Here is a 15,560-nt window from a genome sequence, read left to right as displayed (position 1 = left end):
TGTCGTCACCGGTTACAGCCCATCTCACCTGGCTCGCCTAGTCACACCCCTGTTTTGGCCCTGGATGGTAAGCACACCCTACAAGTACGATAGATCGCGGGTTGCTCATTGTCCCTCAATAGATTCTGCGCCCCAGGTTGATCCTTCGTGGCCAAGGGGTATGGGGTGTCGTTCCCGCAAGTCACAGGACTTGTATGCGAGCAGATCCTTGAACTTGACGAGCACCTAGCATTGCCTCAACAACAGTGTCAGATGGCAGGGGACTCTTTGTCCACTTCCAATCAAACTATGATTATCTCCAGCCTTGTGGAGGCGCCCGCATCTCAGACAGACGGGAAATGTGTCATTTTGCCACCCTTGCTGTACCCCAAGCGAGGTGTTCAGCTCTACCCGTGTAAGTCGCACGCGGGGAGCATGGGCTTGGCTGGGCCCCAACCAATCAGTATCTTCCAAACGATACATGGCTGCACTTGTCTTAGGCTGCTACTGTGCAGGATAAATACGAGACGAAGGCCAAGCGCTGGGCCCAGACCTACCTGTCAATCACTTCCAGACGCTGTTCGGTAACACAACTACGTAATATCCCACTTGCTCGTAGGCATCCACTGGTCAGGGCAGAAGTGACGACAAGATATATATGGGCCTAGGTAAATCTTCTGGGTGACCAACGGCTCGAACACAACCGAGATATCACCAGAAACAAACACCGGAGCAGTAGCAGACCGGCGATGTGGCCGGGTCGTATCCGCTTTTGCACTCCACTCTTCGGCCCGGGTCTGCCAAAGGAGGGCAAGGCATGGAGGCAGTCGCTTCGGTTGTCGGCATCGCCGACTTTGCGAGCAAGCTTATAAATGGAATTGGAAGTCTGGTTGTCCAGTACCAAAGTCTCCCAGAGGTAATGAACCCCCATCCCTTGAGAGGAAAGAGTCAACATGACTGGCACTGATCCGGATATCATCCAAGTAGGCCTTATCCGAGTTTGAAGAATCAATCCGGGCTTTATGCGAGGCCCTTCTCAGCATAGACGAAACGCTCAAACGAAGACCGCAACTGCTTCCCCTTGAGCAGAGCCACTACAAGACCATCACCCGGATATCCCTGTCGTGCTATCGACTACTGCAGACGCTCGATCATGAGTTGCCGGAATTACAAGCCTGCCACCATTGGGGCAGGAAATTCATCGCCACCCTAGTGAAGAAAGTCAAAGACACTCGCATACAAGAGATTGTCAGCAATATTAACCAGCGGACACGATTCTCCAACTCAGTCTCACCACCCTATCGCTTGGCGTCCAGGCTGGCATGCAACAGTCGCAGGAGCGGATACAGCAACAGATCCGGGAGCTGACCAACCGTGTGCGGTCGCTTACGAATAGCAGCAGAGAGTCGTCCAACTTTCTCGTCGGTACCGATGTCCAAAACAATGAAAGCATCTTCAGTGAAATCAGTGCCTGGAAGAAGACAGCAGATGATGTAGCCGCGGCAGCCCTCTTATTCAACGATGATAATTACTGTCTAGCTTCCAGGAAAAGTGGCGAGACACTTCCGCCATATAACGAACGTGACGAGGACAAATTTGACCCCGAACCCGATCGGAGTAATTATCAAAGCCCGGAGATCCTCGAACTTCAACTCGGTGCCAATCAGAACTATGTCAGGCATTTCATACGGTCTGAGATTTATTTCAAGGCTGCCGAGTTCCAGAAGCGGGGGATCATTTTGCGCAGACGACTTGACGGCGATGGTGTACAGACGACACGGGAGTTGAGAGACATGCAGGAGGAACTCGCAGGTATCTTACTCAGATGCGGCGCTCTCGACACCGACCAAGAGGCCCGGGAGACGTTGAAAACGCTTCTGGAAGAGGAGGTTAGCCGCAGTGAAGAGCAAAAGGACGAAGACCGCCGGTGTAGATTATATCACAAACTCGGCGAGGTATATTTGAGGCGAGACAATGCGAAGCAAGCGAGCTTGATGCTCCAGCGCGCATTCGATGGCCGCCGAGCTATGGCTCCAATGCACAGTGAGCTCAAGGACACAGCAGAGGTGCTGGTAAAAGCTCTCCAGCTCGACCAGGCATACGACGAAGCATTGGGGATCAAACAGTGGGTGCAACAACAACTGTGCCACGAAACCACGCCGCCAGCCACCCTCCGGCCGATGGTTCCGACCTCATGAAGGTCTACCACTGGTGTACAGACAACCAGATGGACATCGATGCAGCCTCATTTGCCTTGAATGCCATCGATGGCAGCACAGGCACGACACCCTTGCACCGGGCCGTGGAGAAGGAAGAGTTGGAGGTAGTGAGAAACATGTTGCTACACGTAGCAAATATCAACGTGCGTGATCAGCTGTCCGATTCGACGCCTCTGCTAGTGGCGGCAACAACCCGGAGTAGGCGTATGGTGCAGCTGCTCCTTGAAGAAGGCGCCACGGTTGAGGTGACGGATAACTCAAGGATGACGGCTCTGCATCGAGCCCAGTCCAAGTCGGGCGGGATGCGTGTGGCGGAGCTCCTGCTGGAAGCCAGACCAGACCTACTGGACGAGGTAGACAACTACGGCAGGACAGCGCTCTACCTGGCGTGCGAGAGGGGCAACGAGAAGATGGTGCAGTTCCTGCTGGAGTGTGGTGCCAAGCCCAACATCCAGGGCCCTGGTCGCTGTACTCCGCTCATGGTGGCGGTCGAGCTGGTAGCCAAGAGTGCCCAAAAGATGCAGAAGAAATGTGCAATGCTTATGTATTACCTAACGTTGGATAGGGTAGTTGAATATTTTAGCAGGCGTACTGTGCAACTACCTTTGATTTGACCGCGAGGCCAACACTTTTGCTGCCCAGCGTGCTATTGCACCTTGACGATTTGTCGATAGAGGCATGTTGAAGTCTCTGCTCGAATTGATGATGGCGATGATGATGTAACCTAGGTAAGGATTGGCGTGCAGCAGGCAAAGCAAGGCACCCCCCAACGTGACTCGCCGGCCTCGTTCCTGCTTTTTCGTTCCGTTGCACTGCTTGCAGCTCGCCCATTACGACAATGGATGGGTCCCGCTGATGAACGACTCGTCACTGCAGATCTCCAGATTTTCCTCCACACATTGCCCCGATACCCCTGCGGAATGCGGAGATAGGAACGGCACTATTCATTATCGAGATTTCCCCACACTTGGGGAGCCGTTGGAGTAATTCACACCGTAAGTTGCTGCAGTCATGTCGCTACAACCGACCTGGTTCAAAGAGAGCTGCGGGGATACCGTAGGCTGAGTGCATAAATATGTCAAGTAGGAGACAACTAGGTAGAAACTTGGGTTGGAATTCCGGGTGATCCCACAGCAAGCCCCATGGCGCCCTCTTCCCCGCACCGGCAGCGGAACCAGGGCAAGTTGACAAGTGATAAAGTACCCGGTGCCGCGCATCGTCGTCATGTAGACACACAAGCACCACAGAACTCCAGCTCAAGAAGCTTCGCCGCCCTCGTAGGAATTCCAATGGCTGTTTTTGCTCTTCTCGTCGGACTCCTGCTTCCTTTGGGGCTCAACCCCTTTTCGCATTGGGCAGCCGCCGCTACGCCCCCCGTGCCATCATCGGCCCAGGTTGTCGATCAGAGAAGCTTTAACGTGCTAAACCAGGTGTTGCCGCCAGCTCAGGCAAATGCGACTACCGTAGGTGACTAGCCTCACACGAGACTTCCGCTCCTTTCTAGTAGACTCTCCCGGGGGCGGCTGGATGCTTACTACAAGAGGCTGCTAGTTATTCATATGGCCCGGCGTCACGGAAGAATCCCTCAAGGCCAAGCCCTTCCACATCTATGATGACGAGTTCTACGAGGTCATCGGATCCAACCCGACGCTGACGCTCCTGGCGCAGTCGGACAAGGACCCGCTGTTCCACGAGGCTGTCGTCTGGTACCCGCCTACCGACGAGGTCTTCTTTGTGCAGAACGCCGGCGCTGCGGATGCCGGTACGGGACTGAACAAGTCTGCCATCATCCAGAAGATTTCTCTGGCCCAGGCCAAGGCCGCAAAGAATGAGACCAACGCTGTGGGCAAAGTCGACGTCACAACGGTGGCATCGAATCCCCAAGTGATCAATCCCAATGGTGAACAATGACTTCATCCTTCTGGTACAAATGCGGCAGGCTAATGCTTGGTTTTTGCAGGCGCCACGTACTACAAGGGCAACATAATCTTTGCTGGCGAGGGTCAAGGGGACAGTATAACGTCGGCATTGTATCTGATGAACCCGCAAGAACCGTATAATACATCGGGTAGGCATTGCCTTGATCATGCCGTGATAGTCCGCTACTGACCACACTATTGCGTAGTCCTGGTGAACAACTTCTTCGGTCGCCAGTTCAGCTCGCTCAACGACATCGCCATCCATCCGCGGAGCAAGGACATCTATTTCACCGACACCCTGTACGGGTACCTTCAGGATTTCCGCCCCGCGCCCGGTCTCCGAAACCAGGTTTACCGGCTGAACGAGGCAACGGGGGCTCTGACAGTGGTCGCTGATGGGTTCACGCTACCGAACGGTAAGTCGTCCACAAGTTTGCCGATCCAGAAAGATGGTATGTATGTGTGTGCTTACAGCGTGATGTTCTATAGGTGTCACCTTTTCCCCCGAAGGCAACTATGCATACGTTACAGATACTGGTGCTAACCATGGCCTTCAGGGGTGGAAGTACTCCGACCCATCTTCACTGTGAGTAGTAAAGCCCTCTCCGCTCCATAGTCACTACTCCTGCAGGCGCACTGACACATTCCAAGGTATCGGTTCGACGTGAAAGAGGACGGAACATGGGAGAACCGCAAGACCTTTGCATATGTGCCATCAGGAGTACCCGATGGTGAGTAGTAGTATATGTGCACCTTTCAACCCAGCCCCTCGGTCTTCTCGCCTCCCTCCAAGCCGTGGCATACAAGGAAGCACCCAGATGATGGATGAAAGCGTTGATGCTAATCTTCCTGGTCTAGGCGTACACTGTGATGCCAGGGGTAATGTTTATACAGGAACCGGTGATGGTGTGTCGGTTTTCAACCCGTCGGGAAAACTGATTGGCAAGGTCTACCTGGGATCAACATCGGCCAATTTCCAATTCACAGGCAACAGCATGGTAATCTGTGCCGAGACGGAATTATACTATGCAACATTTGCAGCGACGGGACCGCCTATCTCGTAGTATCATTTCATGGCTTGGGGCTTCATAAATGGTGTGTTGGGAAGCGTAGAGGACGATAATGTTATGTAATATAATCTATAGTTACGTTGAGCTCGGATAGAATGACATCTTTCTGAGACGTGCTTGAGTCCTTTCTGAAATGCGCTTGGATTGGCGCGCTTCTGCTATACTACTCCTGATGATCCTGTTTCTTCGAGGCTCAGGTATGTCCTGTTGGCGAGCTCACTTGCCCGAGAGCGTGGCAAAGATGGGTTCCCATGTTGTGTAAAGATATTTGCCCCGAAATCAATGTAGTAGTACATCCGATGAGGTTGCCCTAGCCGATCTGGATTTGGATCCTACGTATTCAACTAGAACTCGGAACTAGACCGTCGGGGAGCCACACTGCACCCCAGAGCAGAGTGACACGCAGCATGTGCTCTGGATGCATACCAAGACGTCTGCCGACCATACACCCAAGCCCATCATCTTGGCTGACCCAAGTACACCAAATGAACCGAAGGAAATGTCATACAGCAACATTGGGATCAAGGCAGCGTTCATGTCCATTAACAAAGAAGCCACGCACAGGCCGTGACCGGAGTCGGCGACGGCGTCGAGGCGAACAGACATCGGGCCACAGACGGACCGGTTAGCGGACAAGACCGCTTGCTGAGGCTTGAAGGGCTGAACAGACCAAGGGAGCTTAAACGCGCCTTGCCACATGGCAGTCAACTCATGAGGCATTTTCTCCTCTTTCACAGTGTGGCTCCAGTGTGAACCGAAAGCCTTGTCTGCGTATCTTTGGTCACAATCGTAGGGTAAAGGACGGACCAGTCTACCTGCGGCCGCCTGACCTATTCTATTGTATTCACAATTACTAGGTTACTGGGTACCGTGAAGCAAGCGATCTTTAGAGAGTGAACCGAGTAATTGTTCATTGAAAGCATTGTGCTTCGTTGTTCGTCAATGCGGAGGTATTCGAATCTGAAGCTGAAGTAGCTGGGGCTTCGATAGAAACGTCCCACTACCTACTCCAAAAATGACTTAGCAACAGGATAGATGACGATATATCGCCATCGGTCCAGACCAAGCATACGCTCACTCGAGTTGAAAAGGAAGGAATGAATAGCTCTGGGGTATTTGGGCTTTGACCCCGGAATCCGATTGGATGGCAGTGAGTCGTCCAATAAGTCTGACTTATTGGTGTCTGATCTGCCCGGAACTTCAAGAGCCTATTGGTACTTGTGTACCAAGTAAGTAGGTACAGTATGTGCAATGGGTAAAACGTTGTTGAGATGAATAGTATGGGACTGACTCTATTCATCTACATACGTGTGCTGCCAAATCCCTCCACCAAACGACAGTATATAGTTGACCCAGATTGCGAATAGTACCTACCTAACCCGTCACATACGTTGCTTCTCGGTCGCATTGTCCATACAGAAAGCAGCTGGCAACTTAAGTCAGCTCCCACGCTCCGAACCAGACCGACCCCAAGTGTGGGGACTCTGTCGGCATTTCAGCCCAGCGACCGCGTGTCCAATCATGGCCACCGGAGCAGAAGGAAAAGAAGTGTGAGCGAGACCCGGCATCTCAACGTCATGTATTGTCCCCACCCACACACACACACCTTCTGGCAATGCTAGCACCTGTAGCGAGGACTACTGCTAGGCATCGTCGCGGCAGTCTTCCGCCAGTGGTTTTGCCCGTAAGTGAGACATACCATCGCCAGGCTACTGAACTGTACATGCCTCTTACTGCCTTGAGTTAGATGCGTGTATATAAGCGTACGCCAATGCGGGCGAGCATTTTACCCTCTGTGTCCAAGGTCCTATACATACGGTCATGTCAGAGTATTTGTGTCCTCACATCATTTCCTTCGGTGTTGGATCTTGTGTTGTCTTGAAAAGGTTGCATGGCCACGGCAGTCCACGAACCCGTAAGCTGAGAGAAATCATAGGGGGTCTGCCTCGGCGACAGACTGTTGTTGATTTGTTTGTTTGTTTGTCCCTCCTCTCCTCCCCCATCCCCCCTCCCCCCATCGCTTTTTGCTCTCCCCTACTCTTTCCTTTTTTTTTTTTTTTTTTTCTTTCGCGCCCTGTCCTCGCCGACGGGGCCAGTTGGATGAGAATCGCATAATGGAATCACTCAAGCAAGAAACACACTGTTTTCCATACCAACGTTCTAAAGTTTTAGCCGCATTATGCCTGTCTTTTGTCTCCGCATCCACTCAATTACTCGGCGAGTTCCTCCAATAGCTACATGTACATAGTAGGTAGTACAAGTGGTTACCTAGGCATTGAACGAATAGTAGTGGTTGTCTAATAACATCTATGAAGTCAGCCGGATGGTATGCATGTAGTTACTGCGTGCGCCTGAACCCAGCCATGATAGTTTTTTTTTGTCTTCTCCCCATCGTAGATCGAGTTTCGCATTGAAAGACAAGTTACTCCGTACAGCGCCCGACTTCTGCTTCTGGCCAAGTGGAGGGGCCAGCTCGAGCTGCCATTCGTTGGCTGATGCATCTCCAAGGACCCAACCACCAGCCGATTTGGACCTGCTTGTATCAAATGCTACTTTGGGATAGGTGGTTTTTCATCCCTGTCGCCAAATGCATCGGCCTCTAGGCAATTCACCTGTGTCGCATGCTTCCTGCATGCTGACTTACTTACCGCTCTTTTTTATTCCCTTTTCTTTGACTGCTGTCTTTCTCCGATCGTCTTTGCCCCCCTCATTCCCGTGGCTGTCTCCCTGGTCGAGGAATGGAGATGATGTAGCTCATATAAGTGAGGTCAGCCCTCAAAGTGGGAGCAGAGGGAGCATCTTGCGTCGTTAAGTCATGGATCTGCGCAGCACGCACCGGTGGCGGCAAGAAGAAGAAAAAAAAAACAAATAAAATTCATTACCTAATTCATCAGTGAAGAACAAGACCCCTAAAACGGGCAGCAAACCGGCCCCGTTCACTTGTTGTCCAGCAGGGAAGAGACGAGTTCGTCAGCCGGGCCTCCTGGGGGAGCCTGTCAGTCAAGTCAAAATGGCCCATTGAATTTTTTTTTCCTTCTCGTCAAATCGTTTCCATCTGGTCCGGGACCCCACCCGGCATGTACGTACACTTAGCGGCGCTATCCATACTGGCTATGTTCCAGGGGGTGACATGCAGTTTGAGCCTGCAAATGTGGATAGCCCAATTGTATTCCAGCTAGTGTACCGCTAGGCAGGGATGGCTGCCTGCTTCTTTCGAGAAGAAAGAAAAGAGAGGGAAGGAAAAAAAACTTCCAACCAGCAGAAGAGAAGTAAAAACTGTGAACAGCCAGCCTGACACAGCTTTGCCTTTTGTCTGCACTTGCCGGTCCCTCCCTAAAGAAGTAAACTGGGAAGACTTACCAGCCATCTAACTGGCTGGACTAAGAGAATCTCGCTTCCACTTTACGTAGCCGCCGCCCCCCCCCCCTCCCTCCCCCCAGGGGTCTTTCGTCGTCGTCGTCGTAGGGGGCTGACAGAGAGGGAAAGAAAAGAAAGAAGAGGAAGAAGAAGACTTTTTGTTGCTACTCTACCTGCTTTATTCTATCCCTTCCCGTCCCCTGCCATCTGTTCCATCAATTTACATACCTCATTACATACCTCATACAAACAAACGCCTGAGCGCCTTCTCGCCGCCACCCATCCCCATCCCCGTCCCCCTCCCATCCGTCTGTTCTGTCTGCCACTACTGTACGATTCAGCAATACCAATCCATCCCACCCCCAGTCCAACCATCCACATTCATTCCTGCACTGCTCTGCTGCTGCACATACCTGCATCCATCTTCCTCCTCCACCGCCTCTTGTCCTGTGTGTTGTTGTACTATTACCCTTGCCAACTATTACCACCACTATTACTACCATCCTCGTTGCGCATGTGCTGCTGTGTTGTCTGTGTTAGATCCAGTTTGCATCATCGTCCCGTGTTTCCCTAAATCCCCCCTCCGTCCGTTCATACTTTGTTTGCCGCGCTGCCTGTGGTCAACGGTACATCACATCGCATCATCCCCCTCCAAAATAAAACCAAGACAAACAAACCATCTGTCCCCCTTGCACTCCAACATCTCGGGCCAAGAATAGAAAAGTCCCAAACCTGTGACTACTTTCGAAACCGCCGCCAATATGCCTTATAATACTCGCCGAAAGTCGCTGTCGTTGCCTTCGCTGGGCATCCATATTCCTTCGTCCCACCCTCGCCATAGCAACAAGCAATCGCCCAATAGCAGCAACGCCACCACCATGTCTCCCAAGTCTACCACATCGTTAACCAGGCCATCTCCTTCAGACAACAGCGTCCAATCGCGCCCCAGCAAGAAAGCGAAGCGGTCACATGGCTCTGATGCCTCGACAACAGCACCGCCGTCGGCTCTATCCTCAAAGGTTTCGGCCGCCAAGGCTGCGCGCGCGACGCCGCCTCCGTCACCAGCTCTGCACATGTCGATTGAGGAGGCCGACGATCTTGGCGAGATGAAGACGATAGACTTGGAGGGGATCAATGATGACATAGTTGAGGCTGTTATTGTGCAGCTGCAAGAGACGCGCAACCGCCCCCATCTGGTCAAAGAGCTGGCCAATGTTTTGATGGGCCAGGTCAAAATAGTTCAACAGTAAGTTTGCGCCTTGCCACAGTGCTGTCAACCCCGTCCATTCTCCAAACGCGTATACTAATTCGTCTCCATCCATCAGATCAGCCAATCCGTGTGCCATTATCTCTTCTCGCCTTTCATCCTACCTGAAGCGCTCCTGTTGGACGGCCATTGCTCCGTGCCCCCTGGCCAAGGAGCTTGAGACGGTTCACCCACGACGCACATATTTCTACCTGACTGTCTGTCCCCACCAGCCTTTACCGGATCCATCTTCTGCACAGTTGGCCCAGCGCGCTATCGTCACGCCCTCTCTGTCGAGTTCGTCCTCGACTTCCGAGGATGCGGAAAGCGCCGATGCCGACCGCAGAAGAGAGTTCAGTCTTTCGCCCGAGATCGATCTGTCGTCGCCCGAGTTTGACGACATGGAGGATGACATGCCTATGCCGGGAACACCAATGGGCTCCGTTTCCATGTCCCAGCGACACCGTCCAATGACTTCCATGTCGCGCAATTCAAAGATTGACGAGCCCCCATTGGAGAAGGACGAGAAGGAATTCACCGAGACGGCCGACGGCTTGCAAAAGCGGAAACTGAGCGGAGGTTTCCTCTCGTCTGGCCCTGCCGAGAGCCTGAGGCTAGACGACGGGATGCAACATGAGCAACTCTTTGGCGGTGAAACGAAAGGGCTTAGCCTGGCTCCGAGCCTGCTGCCGCACGTGGCCTTCATGACGAGTCCGGCAATGCGTCCCAGCTTTGTGGTGCCACCGAAAAAGGACGAGGCTGAGAACTGGCATAAGTTGGATGCCATGTTAGATTGGGACAGGAGTCCCGAAACGGTTGAGCTGGATGAGCTGGATGGCTTGCTCAATGACTTTTAAAGATAATGTCTCGATGATTTACTCTGGCCATGAAGGCACGCTGGGATTTTGTAAGATGGTTTGCAATTCGGAGTTGGCGATGCGGAACAAACCAAAAAACGGAATTGGTTCCTGGGTACTGGTGTTGGCGGCGTATCTGTCTGGTTGATTTCGCCGCTGGCATGTTGGGTTTTTGTTGACCATTATTGATCTGGGGCTTCTCTGGTCGCTTGGTTGAGATGGCTATGTCTCTTGTTAGAGCAGAGACGTTTACGGTACATAGCTTTTGTGGCGAAACAGGCTGGGATAGACCTGTGTTGCCTCCCTGGTCGACGTCGAAAAAGCAGTGGGCATGGAATATTGTACACATGGCACGGGACGAAAGACAGGAAAAAAAGAGTTATCGGTTGTTCATGATAGACAACTTCTGTACATTTAGAGCCTGACTGGGATGCCGTCGTACACTCGATAGAGCTTTAGAAACAACGCACATGTGTGTAGTCCTAGCCATGGAAAAGTTGCCACAACTCCAAAATCTGAAAAGAAATTCCCCCTTCATTCTCATGAACTTCAAAATACGCATGGTGTCTGCCTGTCCCCTTGTGATAGGCATGTGTTTTTGCCATGAATGCGCATGTATTAAGGCATCTTTCTGACATGCATACATGAATGCTGTCTTACATGTTAGATACTATCTACCTATTCCTTCTTCTCACCGTTCTTGGGGGTCGAGACACCTAACCAAGATGAACCAAAGGAGCCGAGCCGAGCCAGCCATTACTCGATTCATCCGCTCCTGTGTCCCGTCCGCCTTTGGGCTTCGCATCTCGTATCCGCAGCTCGACCCAGACATGAGTTCCAAGAGTAGCCCAGCCCGGACGCTGAAACTCAACGACCTCGAGGCCGGGGATTCTGCTCTTTGCTACCTCGACGATGCCCTCGATGTCGCGGTTCCACCAGCACCCGAAACGCTCGAAATGGCCCTTGGCGCTGCGATCGAGCAAGCCGTTGACGAGGTCCCACCAGCTGCGACCGTGCTCGAGCAGGATGATACGGCCCGTCTCGGGCTTTACGACGGCGGCCATGTTGTGGATCAGCAGCGTCGGATCACGCACGCTGCAGAGCCCAAACGTCTGGATCACCGTGTCATACTTGTCGACGCCCTTGGGTGGCGCCGGGAGCGGGGATTGCGCGTCGCCCTGCACGATGCGAACCTTACCACGCAGAAGCTGGACGCCGCTGCCCGCTTCTGATCGTGCCAGCTGCTCAAAGCTCGGCTGTTTCGGCAGCACGTCCTCCATGGCGCCATGTGGGACGACCTGACGTAGGCGTCGCAGGCCGATGTCCAGCATGGCCGTGCTGATATCCACGCCGGTGAAGGATTCCATCTCCAGAAGGTCCGCGAGGTTCTCCTTGGTGCCCCAGCCGGTCTTGGCGAGCTTGGAGCGGTTGCGCTCCCCTGCGGAAACGTACTCGGTCGTAACGGCATCCCAGTCGTAGAACTCCATGTTGCGTCCCGTGCCCATGGCGACCTCGAGGACGTGGCCCGTCGCCTCGGCCGCGAGCCGCCGCCGCAGCTTGGTGATGCCGAAGCGCCACTCAGACCGGTCGAGGTGCTGGTCGAACTCGACGGGCGACTCGATGGCGGGCCGCCCCGTGGGCACCACCGGCTCGCGGCTCGTGACGTACTGGGGCGCCTCGCCCGAGTTGGCGATCCAGAAGGACGCCGTGAAGGTGCCGAGGCAGAGCGCGGCGGCGCCGGCGCCAAACAGGCCGAGCCAGCGCGCGCGGAAGAGCTGGTCCACGGGCTGGGGCGCCGTCGAGCTCGGCTGTTTCTGAAAGAGGCTCTCCGAAGCTGCGGTGGCTTGTAACGATGACGGGGATGGGGGCTGCGTGGAGCTGGCTGCACGATAGGGGAGCGGCTTATGGCTGCTCTTCTTTTCCCGATGACGATGACGAGGCTGCCCGCCTCCAGAGGCGCCGCAGCAATGGTGACGGCGATGCTGTGCGGCCAGCCTTGGATAATCGAGCCACTACATATGGCGTGCTCTTTGGCCGACTCATGGCGCCGCCCATCACGCCGCCCATCAACGCACGATGCGCATAGATGGATGACATGGCGAGTGCCTGTCTGCCAGTCTTCTTTTTGCGCACTTCTCCTACGGGCAAGCTTTAGCCTACTAGATTCAATAAACAAGAAACAGGGCCCGAGCCCGCCTGCAGTGAGTGATGACCGGGGACTTGTGTGCTCCTCCTTTCACGGCTGAACTGATGCAATGTCCCTTGTCAAACAGTAGACGATTAAGGCCTGATGCATAAGCCAAATTCTCGATGGCTATTGGAAGTATGGTTTTCAATGGGTCAGAGACTTAGAGTCCGTCCCCGCGAGGTTTTGTTTCCTGGCGTGACTCGTCCCATATGGGCAGATGATGGTGTTGATGCAGGTCGAGGGGGGTGATGCAGGAGGAGCGTTACCAATTTTTACCCTTTTCTCTCTCTCTCTCTCTCCACGACTGTGCAGGCCTTGGTGTTTCAATGGCAAGACGCTGTCACTGTTGGTCCTTCAAAGCTTCTTGTGGATTGGCCCGGGATGGTTGCGTTCCGTTCCATCGCTTCGGTGGCAGATTTTCGGGGTAGTGCACGAGTGGGTCGGATTGATCAATGGAAGTCAATTGACCGATCATGGATAACTGTACCGGGTCAACTGCGCAACCGCACCGGCAGGACATGGATCAGTGCACCTACGCAGGTAGGTAGTTGCAAGGTACATGTACATATCCAGACGGCCAGATCAGGGTACCAAGGCTATCCAATTGACGGGATCTTTCTCGATATATCTGGTGATACTATAGACTGACATCGGGTATTTCTAGGTAGCCATGTCTTCTTCACTTGTGGCGATTGCTGTACTGCGCAGTAAGTCGCTCGTGACCTGAGGATTGGAACTAGGAACAGTGCTCCATTTCTATTTCCGTTAGGCCTAGGTACATCATGTACATTAGGTACATAATAATACTCAGATTCTGCGGGGAAAGGAAGCTCAAGACCGCGGGAGGGGGAGGGGGGGGGGGGGGGGTATAGACATGGTCACCGGCATACTTATAAGGGCTAAACACCACGTTTAGTTTTTATATTTATTTTAAGAATAAGTAAGCGAAAATATCGTTTATATATAAGTAATATATAATAGATATTATACTTTTTTTTTAAAAAAATTAAAGTAATTTATAAAAATAACGTTATTAATTAAATATAATAAATAATAATTAATATAATATAATTTATTATTAATATAGTTTATTATTAAATTAATTATATTATTAAGTCGGTTACTTTTTTTCGATTTATATAATTAAACTTTAATATATAATATTTTTATAATTATAAGATTAATTTAATTAAAAAAAGATTATATTATTTTAATAATTTAAATAATGCGAGAAGGTTTAAATCGAATTAATTAAAAAGCTACTACGAGAATATATAACGTTTCTTAAGTTATTTTATAATAAACGTTATTCGAGTCTCGAAAAAAACTTAGTAAAATATATACTTAGGTATATATTAATAATATAAAAAAGTATTTAAACGTGTAATAAAAGAAACGCCCTATTAATATAATAGGTAATAATATTTAATTCGTAAGGTAATAATAAAAGTAGTTTAATAAAAATATTTATATAAAATATATAAGGATTTTTTATTATTATATACTTAATCTTTTTTTTAATAACTTTACTTAACGTTATTTAATAATAATCGAGTAAGTATTATTAAGTTTAATTAGTTATAATTAATATTACTCGCTTAAATATTATTAAGTTATTTAAAGCTTCCTTATTAAGCTGCGTCTTATATTTTATTATTACGTAACTAGGGTCGGTCGTTTAGCTTAGCTTATCTATTTAAGTCTATTTATCTAGAATTGCTTATTTCGATTTATTTACCCTAATCGGTCTATTCGTCGTGACCTTAATAAATAAGTCCGTTATTATTAATAAGTTATAAGCGTTAATATTAAGTTTCGTATATACCTCGAGTTATTATAACGCCGTATTATAAATAAGCCTTGGTTATATAATTAAATTAAGTCGTAATTTTATTTCTCTTTTTTAAATTTTTATTTTTAAAGCGGTTAATTGTTATAAATATTTATAGTTTTTTTATTATCTCGAGAATTTATAACTTCTTTTTTTTATTTTCATAATATATACTTATTATAATATTTAATCGTATTAAAAAGTCGCGGTCTAAGATTAAAAGCTTTACCGCTTAACGTTATGATTTTATTTTTTTTAACGATTTTAGCTTCGAAATTATATCGTTCTTTTTATTATTTTTAAAAAAAATAAAAATATATAATAATAAAAGGTATTAATAAGTATTAAAAATATACTTATACCGGGTAGTTTTATAGTAATATAAGGGGTTTTTTTTATTATAAAAGATTTAAAAGAAACATTATCGCTTAAAGCGTAAAGATGTTACGACTTAACTTAATAACGTAGTTAATACTTACCCTCGAAACGAAACTAAGATAACTTAAAGCGCCTACGAACTAATAAACGGTTATTAACCTTATTAATTAATATTTATAACCTTATTTATAATAGTAAGAGTTTATTATATTAATTATAATAACCGACACCACGACGATAAACGTACACGGCCGACCTAGGATAGTACCCGGAGGATAGCACAGGATAGATAAGTAGGAGTAAACGGGCGGAAATAGCTAGTATAAGTTAAATAAATAAAACGGAGTCACGTGCCGATAAAATAAAGAGCTATAGGACCACGACGCTCCTAATGATCCCAGAGCTATAGGATCACAACGCTCCTAGCGATCTAGCGTAGATTAATTAAAGAGGGATTAAATATATAACGACGAACGATTCCTTATATATTTTAAATAAATACTCTTTACTTTAGTA

At 49.7% G+C, this 15,560-nt stretch overlaps 4 protein-coding genes across 4 annotated transcripts; 3 read left to right on the top strand and 1 right to left on the bottom strand.

The window, feature by feature from the left end:
- Positions 1 to 796: 796 nt before the first annotated feature.
- PG994_014657 (ankyrin repeat-containing domain protein) lies at positions 797 to 2,740 on the top strand (the record flags this gene model as incomplete). Its single annotated transcript, XM_066866066.1, has 3 exons — positions 797 to 926; positions 1,246 to 2,104; positions 2,146 to 2,740. Coding segments are annotated over 3 exons (1,584 nt in total), but the record flags the coding sequence as incomplete, so codon positions are not given.
- Positions 2,741 to 3,340: 600 nt separating this feature from the next.
- On the top strand, positions 3,341 to 5,181 carry PG994_014656 (uncharacterized protein; the record flags this gene model as incomplete). Its single annotated transcript, XM_066866065.1, has 7 exons — positions 3,341 to 3,661; positions 3,750 to 4,098; positions 4,159 to 4,266; positions 4,324 to 4,533; positions 4,607 to 4,703; positions 4,769 to 4,848; positions 4,976 to 5,181. The coding sequence occupies 7 exons, from the start codon at positions 3,341 to 3,343 to the stop codon at positions 5,179 to 5,181; spliced, it is 1,371 nt and encodes a 456-aa protein (XP_066707741.1).
- A 4,124-nt stretch (positions 5,182 to 9,305) lies between these two features.
- Positions 9,306 to 10,647, top strand: PG994_014655 (uncharacterized protein; the record flags this gene model as incomplete). The annotated part of the gene is made up of 2 exons (XM_066866064.1): positions 9,306 to 9,790; positions 9,870 to 10,647. The coding sequence occupies 2 exons, from the start codon at positions 9,306 to 9,308 to the stop codon at positions 10,645 to 10,647; spliced, it is 1,263 nt and encodes a 420-aa protein (XP_066707740.1).
- Positions 10,648 to 11,363: 716 nt separating this feature from the next.
- On the bottom strand, positions 11,364 to 12,744 carry PG994_014654 (uncharacterized protein; the record flags this gene model as incomplete). The annotated part of the gene is made up of 2 exons (XM_066866063.1): positions 11,364 to 12,595; positions 12,723 to 12,744. The coding sequence occupies 2 exons, from the start codon at positions 12,742 to 12,744 to the stop codon at positions 11,364 to 11,366; spliced, it is 1,254 nt and encodes a 417-aa protein (XP_066707739.1).
- Between the last annotated feature and the right edge of the window lie 2,816 nt (positions 12,745 to 15,560).

This window comes from Apiospora phragmitis, assembly GCF_038363925.1.
Source record: "Apiospora phragmitis strain CBS 135458 chromosome Unknown utg000014l:1.0-1827420.0:1.0-1829600.0, whole genome shotgun sequence".
Classification (NCBI taxonomy): Eukaryota; Fungi; Ascomycota; class Sordariomycetes; order Amphisphaeriales; family Apiosporaceae; genus Apiospora; species Apiospora phragmitis.
The sequence above is the reverse complement of the archived record's forward strand: the minus strand, read 5'-3'. Positions and strand labels throughout refer to the sequence as shown.